Raw genomic sequence first — 10,333 nt, forward strand, 5'->3', positions numbered from 1 at the left:
GGGTTCGGTTCAGAAATGCCTAACGAAGTTGTAAGCCAAAAAAAAGAGAAAAAACGATTTTATGATGGCCCCACTCATGAGTTTAAAACTTTTTTTTAGCACATTTTATTTTGCATTTTGTATATAAATTTCAATAAAATATGATTTTCGGCAAATTGCTGAGATTTTCGTTTTCTACGGTTCGATTAAGTTGTAGTCAAAGTTTTTTTTGATAACTAAATTTATTGGGACATAAATGGGCTTGAACATTGTTATTGTTTGTAGTTAACTTAACTAAAAACATGCGATTGCTCAATAGAACCATTAAAAATAATAGTTGTATGAATGAAACATCTAAATCTTTAATAAGCATTGTATAAAAAACAACAAAAAGAATATGACACAAAAGACAAAAAACAAAAATGTTCACCATTTAGCCCAAAACTCATTTCATTTTTAAAATTTTAATTTTTGTTTTTGTATTTTTCTATGCATTAGATTTATACATATATAGATATAGATATATGTATATATTTTAACAAATGACGCATAGTTCGTATATAGTTTTTATTTTATTCAATTTTGTGTTCCTCATCTACCATAATTGCTGAAGAGTGTGTGTGTGTGTGGCCTGAAAATCGATTTTTGTTGTCTATAGTGCCGAAAATTCGTTACATTTCTAGGCCCAACCAGTTGATCCAGATCTAACGGCTAAGCTATTGGGTCGCGGCGTTGCCGTCTCGCCGATCGTAACGGTCGAGCCGCGCCGTCGCAAATTCCACAAGGCAATCACACTGAGCATGCCCGCCCCGAAGGCACACAGCCAGGGCATGATCAATCAGTACTCGGGCAATACGCCAACGCTACGCCTGCTCTGTTCGATAACAGGTAAGTTAACTTTGTTTGTGTTCTTCCCTTTTGTGTTGTTGTCAAGCAAATTACATAAATAATGAGTAACTACTTAACATTATGTTGTTTTGTTGGTTGATGTTTTTTATATGAGTAACGAATACCTGAAGCCTCTCTCTGTATCTGTAAACATCTCAGGCTCTCCTTTTACAATTCCATTTCCACTTTTTTTTCTAATTAGTTTCCATTTAGTTTTCTCCTTTAGTCCAACTCTAGTCTGTATTTAGTATGATTTCGTTTAGTATATATTTCCTATTTATTTAACTATAATGTACTACATACAATTATCATGTACTATATATACATGCCATATATATCTATATACATAAAATGTTGTACAGTGAAAATTGCCAAATTACTAATATAATAATTAAAATAATAATACTAATAATTATAACAATTCGTGAATTGCCAAAAATCCAGGTCGCATTTGATAGCAACAATGTGCTTGTGTCTGTGTAGTTGATGCGTATAAGTTGTTTCGGGTTAAACTCTATTTCGTTTCTGCAGCATTTACTCCAAATTCAATTCGAAATTGCGATCCAAATTTGATTAACAGTAGCCTCGTTTTTATATTCAGTAACAGTAATCTTAACAGTAAACAGTAAAAATTACAGCAACAGTATTCGTAACAGCAAACAGCATAGTTAAATGTTCATTCACCCCCGCATACCGACATAGAATACGCTCATACTCCAAGCTACACCCACACAAATACAGATACAAATACGAACCCAATCACACATATACTCTCTATCTCTTTCTCTCGTACTCAATTGAATGTTATCATTGTGCCAAACAGTGTTTGATCCAGTATATATTATACTATATATATTTATATATATAAATATATATATTCGTCCTCTTCTTTTCTTATTTATGTACATATATATATGACTTTTGTTCTATGATTTTCCTTGAACTTCAGTTGAATATGTTTTTGATTTTTGGAACAAAGCAAAACTAAAAATACAAAAAAAAGTTTAATTAAATTCTTAATTGAAACCGTATTTAATTGTTCTATAATTTTGTACTAATGCGTCAAATGCATTTGTGCACGCATTCCATTCTGTTTTCTCAATCCATTGAAGGTGTGTTTCGGAAAAGGTCTCTAAAAGGTAACTAAAAAATGACAAAATGTCCAAAAAACCATAAAAAAATAAAATAAATTCAGAAATTCACAAACATGTATGAAGTTTCTTCAAATTGAAACTCTGTTTACAATATAAACAAAATGTTATTTGTTCATATTTAGTTGTTTCGTTCTATGCCAAAAAAAAAAGTATATATATATATTAATAACAATTAACAACAATAACAAAACATAGTTACTTATATTGAATATGAACCAAATATAAAAAATGAAACAATTTAGCAAATTTCAATCAAAAATAATATTTGAAAATTCTGCATATTTTATTTCAAAACAAATTTCTTATTAAAAAAAAAAACAAAAACCATTGCAAATATTTCTAAAAATATGTATTTCTTTTTGTTAATATTTTACTATGCTTTCAACATGTTTATTTCGTTTCGATATATTTTACTTTCATTCATTTAACTTCATTTTGGAATCGTTATTTATTTATTTATTTTGTTTTATGTTTTTTATTTTTTTATTCTCTGCCTTAATTCGGGTTGCGCTGCGTCTTTGGGTTTTCTGTAAAATAAAAAAGAAAATTAAATAAAATAAAATGAAGATCAGGAACAAATTCAGTTGGGCCTCTCCTGATTCCCTTCCAATTGTTAAAGCCAAGGCTTCTTCAGATCAAAGCAGCTTCGTTTTTTTGAAGTAAGCTAACTTTCTCGAACTCCTAAGCTTGTCCTACAAAAACAACTCTTTTGCTGCTCTCTCTCTCTCTCTCTCTCTCTCTCTCTCTCTCTCTCTGTCTCTGTCTCTCTCTATGTCTCTTTCTGTAAACTAACTAAATAAGAATAAATTACATATCTTAAATGAAATTTCTGACTGCACGCGGTTTTTTCTACTCATATATCAATTGCACATTTTCATTAAACAATAAAAAAATGTTAATAGGTCTCTAATAAAACAAGTTGCTAAAGTTGCTCTTTGGGCCAATGAAACCGTATTTAAATCAAGGCCAGACTTGAACTAAATTATTTCTTTACTCTCTTTATTTATCATATATATTTCGTCCCCATTTTATTCTTAATTTGGAATGTCATGCACTTAAGATAATTCGTAATTTCGTTGCTTTATTAGATTGTTCAGATTTAATTTGATTTGTTATGCATTCTTTTGAGTTTAATATAAAGCAGAATATATTCACATATTATCTATATAAATTGTTTTCAAAAAATAACTTATTCGATTTCGAATTTCAACTGTTTGTGGCCCCAAAGAGAACTTTTCTGAAACCGAGAAAATGAAAAAAAAAAAAAAAAAATGAATAAAAAATATTCACACACAAATAAAAAGAAGGAGAAAAGAATAAGAAATTGATGCTATTAAAGAAATTACGCTCTATATTATATATTTAACGAACAAAAATATATTTTGTTTATTGTATATAAACAAGTCAAGGTCTATTTATTTATCTTATCTTATTAAGTTTTTTTTTTTTTTTTTTTTTAATTAAATATCTATGATTTCGTATGTTTCGGTTTTTGTTTTTCTTGTTTTCTACACATATACAAGAAACACGTAAAACACGCTCACTTAATTATCATTGAAAAGTCTAACAATTTTATTATTCCAAACATATTTAGCATGTTGTTTCAAAATGGCTTCGAAGTCAGCGTAACAAGTACCTTTAGTACCTGTATATCCCTGTAAATGCTACAGCCTTCCAAAGATTTAATTTAACAAATACCTATAATGCTTGAATCAAAAGTGCGACACACACACACATACATGGACACATACACATACATATACATGTACATTGATCCATACAAGGCTTAGACCTAACCCAGTCACAGCATCACATTAATCTATACATATATATATATATAAATACGATATGCCACAGACACACAGACCACAAGAAACAATTTACTAATTTTTCTATAACTCTTACGCTAAATACATATTCGGTACTTTTTATTAGAAATAACTTACATCTTAATACTTTTCTCAATAATACTCTTTAATACATATAAACAATTGCTTTGTAATTATAACACACTACCGTATTTCTCTCTCTTTAAAGACAAAAAGTTTTTCATTTTCATTTAGTTGAACAATTTTTCGAATTACATAATGATCTGCTAATAAGACATAAGTAGAGTTTTCAAAGAGTTATTCATATTTAGTCTATGCAAATCGTCTTTACGCTGATCTATGCCTGAAAATTGAACGTCTTATTACCCATTAGGCGGACCGTCACGGGCCCAATGGGAGGATGTAACGGGCTCCACGCCCTTGACATTTGTCAACGACTGCGTATCATTCACAACAACAGTTTCTGCCCGTTTCTGGCTGATGGATTGTCGCAACATTTCCGATGCAACCAAAATGGCAACAGAGCTGTACAAGTAAGTTGAATATTAAAAGCTAGATCTCATATAGATCATATTAACCATGTGCTCGTTATAGGGAAGTCATTCACGTGCCCTTCATAGCCAGATTTGTGGTATTTGCCAAGAAAATAGAACCTTTCGAGGCACGTCTGCGCGTCTTCTGTATGACCGACGATCGCGAGGATAAAACTCTCGAGAAGCATGAACTATACACCGAGGTAGCCAAGAGCCGTGATGTCGAGGTGCTCGAAGGCAAACCACAATACATTGAAATGGCTGGCAATCTAGTGCCCGTTACCAAGTCGGGTGATCAATTGCAGTTGCAGTTCAAGGCCTTTCGCGAGAATCGTCTGCCCTTCACGGTGCGTGTAAAAGACCAGCATGCAGATATTGTGGGTCGCACGCTGTTCATGAAGGAGCCTAAGGTGGCCAAGGGCGAGCCTCCACAGCAACCCATCTGCATACTCAACATTGTCCTGCCAGAGGCTGTCATACCCGATTCGACGACAGCATTCTCTGAACGCGTCTCCTCTGCCTATCGCACCTCGATGTTCAGCCTGAGCAAACATCAGAACGATCACTACATTGGCGACATACGCATTGTGGACCTATCCAATTTGTTGGGCAAGGACTGGATACAGTTGGCCCCAGAGATAGGCATAACAGCCGATGAGATTGACGAAATCATCAACCAAAATACCGACAGTATTGCGCGACAGGCGCAGAGCATGATTCGCTTGTACAAAGATAAGCCAAACTACGATATTCTAGCACTGGAAACAGCTCTTAAAAACATCGGAAGAGACGACATCATGAAGAAGTGCAAGAGTGGCAGATTGTCGCATTCGCGAGAGTTTGACGAGGCAGATCTTATGAAGAACTCCGAGTCCGTAGAAGAGCTGGTCCGCAGAGAAAGTGAGTATTTACTATTGGGCATTTAAAGCATAAAACTAATACCCACACATATTTTCGTTTAGGTAAGCGAATACAGCAAATCAACGAACGCGAAGAAGTCAAATACTCTGCTGAGGAGAAGGAAGTTGAAGAGTCTGAGTCCGATGAGGAGCCAGCAAAACGAACCGTTGCCGAACGCCGAGAGAAAATCGTCAAGCGCCTCTCGGTGGAACGCTCCATACCAGCCTCCACCCAAAAGAAGGAAATTACACGAGAGATTACTGAGATCAAGCGCAAGAGCTTGATTGAGGATAAAAAGGCGCACCACGAATCAGAGATTCTGATGCAGCTACCCGCCGACAATGTCATAATCAAAACCACGACAGTGCCCGAGCAGGTCATCAAGATGAAGATGGGCAAAATGGATTCCACTGAAGTGAGCAAGAGCGAATTCGATAAGGAGTTGACACATAAGCTCAAAACTTCCGGACGCAGCTCAGAAGAAGAAGAACTGCCATCTCCAGACAAGGTTGATAAGATTGTCCAGGACATAAGCACCGCTGAGAAGACGGCCAAGAAGGATACGGCAACGACTAGCCGAGTGGGCTTTATTACCCGCCAGGAAGCGCGTGACATGACCGAGGATTTCTTGGAATTCGAAAAGCGCAATCAACTGCCATCCAAAACGACGGCTACAGTTCATGAAAAGTTCTCAGAGGAGTTCAAGGAAAAGACCAGTCCTGTGGCAACAATTGCTCAGGAAACCATCAAAGAGGTTGAGCAAGTCATCAGTGAAGTTACTGAAACTGCTAGCAAGAAAGTGGAGAATATAATCAGTTCCTTCGAGAGTGGCAAACAAGAAATCAAGGAGAAGAGCAGTGAGCTCACCAAAGACACAACGAAGGTCAGCGAGACCATAAAGCAGCTGCAAGAAACCAAAAGTACAGCTGGGGAAGAGATTTCCAAAACAGTTGAAATTGAGAGCACCAAAATTGAGGAGAAAATTGCTGACTTCGAGGCCAAAAAGGTTAGATACGATTTTCATGGCGGCGAGCCAAAGACACAAATACCCAAGCTGGTAAAGCGATCTAGCGAAGAGCCCCTTAAGCCGACAGCAGCACCTCGGGCTGCAACTGAAACGGAGTTCGAAAAACCTGTCGAGGCTAAGGTCGAGAAACAAGTCTCAAAGATTCCAGTCAAGACCGGAGAAGGTGCCAAGATTGCCGAAGTGGATGCCCGAAAGTTGACACAAGACTTTCTGCAGGCTGAGCAAAAGACTCAGCTGCCGGCAGTCGAGCCCAAAGCAGCTCCGGCTGCAAGTAAGATACCGAAGGTGGAGCCCAGAAAGTCAATTGACAAGGAGGCGAAAATCTTTGATGACATTGTAGTATCCACTGCAACGATTATGACATCTGGAATGGCTGCCGAACAGCCCAAGCCACAACCCGAGGTTGCTGCCAAGGCTGAAACTGTGAATGAAAAGTTGACCGACCTGATTGACACATTCCACAAGATCGAAGAAAAGATAATCAAAACTGACAAGCCAGCAGAGGTGGCTGACAAAATAGAGGGACTTGCTGGCAAAAAGGAGGAACCTCAGGTTACAGCTCAGCAAGAACTGCACGAATCAGCCAAAAAGGAAGATAAAGTAGCAGAAAAAGTAGCTGGTGCTATAGAGACATTCCACAAAATCGAGGAGCACATTGTCTTTGATACACTTCAGAAAACCAATGATTTCCTGAGTATGGAACAGCAAAGCCAGCTGCCCAGTCTGCGAAGTGCACCCGAGTCGCTGATCGAGTCCAGCCAGACATCAACAGCTTCCGAGCCAGAATCCGTGATATCTGTAAAAGCAGCACCGCCAGCCAGTAAAATACCTGTTGTAGAACCAAGAAAGTCATTAGTCGAGGAAACAGTGAAACCAGCTGGGGTGGCAAGCAGCCAACAGCAGAAGCCAGCTACACTAAACGAACGTCAGCTTACCGCAGACTTTTTGAAGATGGAGCAACAAGCTCAGCCTCAGCCTCCGTCGCAGCCTCAGTCTCAGCCCCAGGCTCAGTCTCCAAAGATTATCGCTGAAACAACCATTTTGCCAGAAGTGATGCAGACAAAACTTGCTGCGCAGGAACCAACAGTCATAACTGAGATAAAAACTACCACTGACAAGGAACCTAAAGCCACAGTCGTAGAGCCCGAGACGAACATCGTTGCTGGAGATGGCATCGAGTCTGCTGCACCAATTAGCGAAGTTTCACCATTTGCCGCACGTAAGCTGACTGCCGATTTCCTAGCGATGGAGCAACAAGCTCAGCAGCCTAGCATACCTAAAACAATGTCAGAATATGATAGCGATACGTTCGATAAGCGGGCCACAGTGCCATTGAGCGATGTCCTCAAAGAAGAAGGACTCTCTGCACCGCTGTCCATTGAGCCACGCAAATCGCTGACCGATGCGGAGTTCTGCAAATATGTCGGTGAGACCATTACCAAAAAGATGAGCGAGGGTTTAATTGAAATGCCAGATGCACTCAAACAGATAGGTGCGTATACAAAAGATTCTGATATAAACCAGAATATATACCTAATTGAATTATACTTTCAGCGAGCGACATACCATATTCCCAAACTCCGCCACCAACACCGAGTGATGCCAAAACCGAGAAGCAGAATGAGCAATCCGACCTGGGCGATCTAGAGCATGGTAAATTCTTAGTAAATTAACATCTCATTGATTACACTATTTGATGTGATTCTTTACTATATATATATAGATTATTTAGCCGACACTGTGACCACTTTGCACACGACCGCAGAGTCGACGTTCGAACGCGTCGCTGCCATTTCCACAGTTGGTAAGTGCTGCCTCTACTCTATGCAATTAACGTATTTGTTATGTAAATTGACTTACCAACGTTTTATGTTTGCCTTTTTGGTATAAGAAAGTGAACTCGTAACACCCCTTGTTTTTTGGTTTCTATTTTCCCTTTGATTTCTGAGCCTTTTGTAGTGTCTTTGTTTTCTATTTTCATTAGTACAACTTATAATTTGGTATTTCCTCTTGTTTTGTATGTTGAACTCATTTCGTTTTGAATTCAAATCCAAAGGCTTTTTGTATGCAAACTACCATTCATTAAAACTATCAACGATTCAATGGAAACGAAACAAGTTCATTGTTAACAATAAATAGTCGTAAAAGCATCAAGCAACAAACTACTAGTGTGTATATCTTAATCAAAAAAGTCTGTATGTGAAGAAACCATAATTCGCAATTCACTAACTCAAATTGAAGCTCACCGAGTTGCGTTTGGCCAGCAGCAGCAGATGGTGACAAAAGCTCTTCAAGAAAATACCGCTGAAATACCGTTGTAACGTCGCAGTACTATAGCTAATCCAATTACCTAAAGTCTAAGGTCGGGAAAATGAGGAAAACACAAACAAGAGAAAATCCCCAATAGTTCAGCTAGTGTCGGGCGCCGCTGCAACCGCTGTGGTTGACTAACATTCAAAATTGACAATGTCAACACAAAATGTTCGAATCGATAAAAAGCAATTGCATTCATTGGGTAAATATTCAGGGGAAAGGGCAATGCAGTACATTCAAGTTTAAGCTTAAATCATAAAAGTTTCCAATATACAACCTATTATTTCGTCTAGTTAGCTCTAGTTAGACTTATCTAAATATGTATGTATTATCTTATATCTAATATAATATAATATAACTGCTCGTAGTTTTGGGGTAGGTGTCGTTTGTTATGTCACTGCGCAGGCCGTCGAATGGTACGCGCTGGCGTATACTTAATTTAATTTGTTTCGTTCATTTTGGCGTAGTTAAACAGTGAGCGTACATTTGTTCGCAGATTTAGTTACACATTTGCATTTGCCCAAGTACACGCGACGGTAATACGTAGCCGATTTTCCTGTAGACGCGCTGTCTTCTATCTGCTGCCTTCTGGCCAAGCCAAAGCTCTCAACTATATTGTGGCCTAATTTGTTTTGTGTTTCTTTGTGCGTTTCAATTTAACGAGTAGTAATCGAACATTGTAGCGTTGAGTTGTTGTTTGTGGTTTATTCAATGCATTGATAACATCTTAAATTAACTTGAATACAAAACAAAACTAGTTTAAACTACACTCAAAACTTTATAAAACTCAATACCCAAACACTAAAGTAACTTTAAGTATTGTAATTTTATGGTAAGTTCTGAAAAAAGCAAATTTGAAAAGTTGCAATTAGAAAAGTTCTAAGCATATAAGATGGGTATCGCTAATAGGTCTCTCTCTCTCTCTCCCACACTTTATAGAGTATAATATAAATATTTTTGTACATCCAGCAACAATAATAATGAACCATAATTGTTTATTTTATGATCGAATATAAAACGACAATTACGTTTGCAATTTTTCAGCAATTATTTATGCAATCTAGTTTATGTTTTACTGTCAAATACTGCAAGCTACAATAATTGATTCAATTTCATTTCAAAAATTTCAAATACAAATGAATAAGTACAATAACAAGTTAAGCCAATATAACTAGTGTACATAACATGCAACATATTAACAATGTACTATAAGATTTTTTTCATTAAGATAAACACTCAAATTTTCGATATTTTCGAACTTCTCGAAATTTATATAGATTCATTTGTCAATCGTTATGTGTGTTGTGATCTGAAATGAGTTGAGTGACCAAATAAATAATTTTATGGAAAACAATCGATCCAAGTCCATTGTGATCTCATTTCGCATTTCGATCCCAACCAAACTGCCGCATTTAGCACTTCAATTCCAATTTCGATATCTGTAACCACCATGGCTTTAAGTTTCCAATAATTTTATCATTTATTTGATTATGTTCTGTTTGCTTTTCGTAATATCTGTGAGTCCTTAACGAAAAAGCATATGTACTCTCTCTCTCTCTCTCTCGTTCTGTCATCTCAAAACCACGAATATCTTAACTAAATGTTTAGTAAAAGAAAATCTAATTGAATATTAAAACATACAGTTAACAAATAAAAAATAGCATCACAGTAGCCGTTATGTAAACATGCATAAATCGTACTCTATGTTTA

General features: G+C 36.8%; 1 protein-coding gene and 1 long non-coding RNA gene across 17 annotated transcripts in view; one reads left to right on the top strand and one right to left on the bottom strand.

Moving 5' to 3' along the window:
- The window catches only part of Ank2 (Ankyrin 2), a 59,048-nt gene that overhangs the window by 13,070 nt on the left and 35,645 nt on the right, over positions 1-10,333 (top strand). For 14 of the 16 annotated variants that reach the window (XM_089467934.1, XM_089467933.1, XM_089467932.1 and 11 more), the window contains 7 exons: positions 663-867; positions 1,980-2,006; positions 4,224-4,383; positions 4,445-5,283; positions 5,346-7,802; positions 7,865-7,963; positions 8,034-8,114. In XM_089467934.1, the coding sequence (XP_089324060.1) occupies positions 663-867; positions 1,980-2,006; positions 4,224-4,383; positions 4,445-5,283; positions 5,346-7,802; positions 7,865-7,963; positions 8,034-8,114 (3,868 nt within the window). The remainder of the gene's footprint in view (positions 1-662; positions 868-1,979; positions 2,007-4,223; positions 4,384-4,444; positions 5,284-5,345; positions 7,803-7,864; positions 7,964-8,033; positions 8,115-10,333) is intronic. The other 2 variants (XM_089467936.1, XM_018005865.2) reach the window with 1 other exon arrangement.
- LOC149269094 (uncharacterized) lies at positions 2,268-8,149 on the bottom strand. The gene is made up of 3 exons (XR_016269900.1): positions 8,021-8,149; positions 7,877-7,953; positions 2,268-2,548 (listed from the first exon to the last, which is right to left on the bottom strand). It is a non-coding gene; the product is annotated as an uncharacterized LOC149269094 (long non-coding RNA).

The sequence above is a fragment of the Drosophila arizonae genome, chromosome 4 (genome assembly GCF_054131065.1).
Source record: "Drosophila arizonae isolate 15081-1271.41 chromosome 4, UAZ_ARI_1.0, whole genome shotgun sequence".
In the NCBI taxonomy this organism is placed as follows: domain Eukaryota; kingdom Metazoa; phylum Arthropoda; class Insecta; order Diptera; family Drosophilidae; genus Drosophila; species Drosophila arizonae.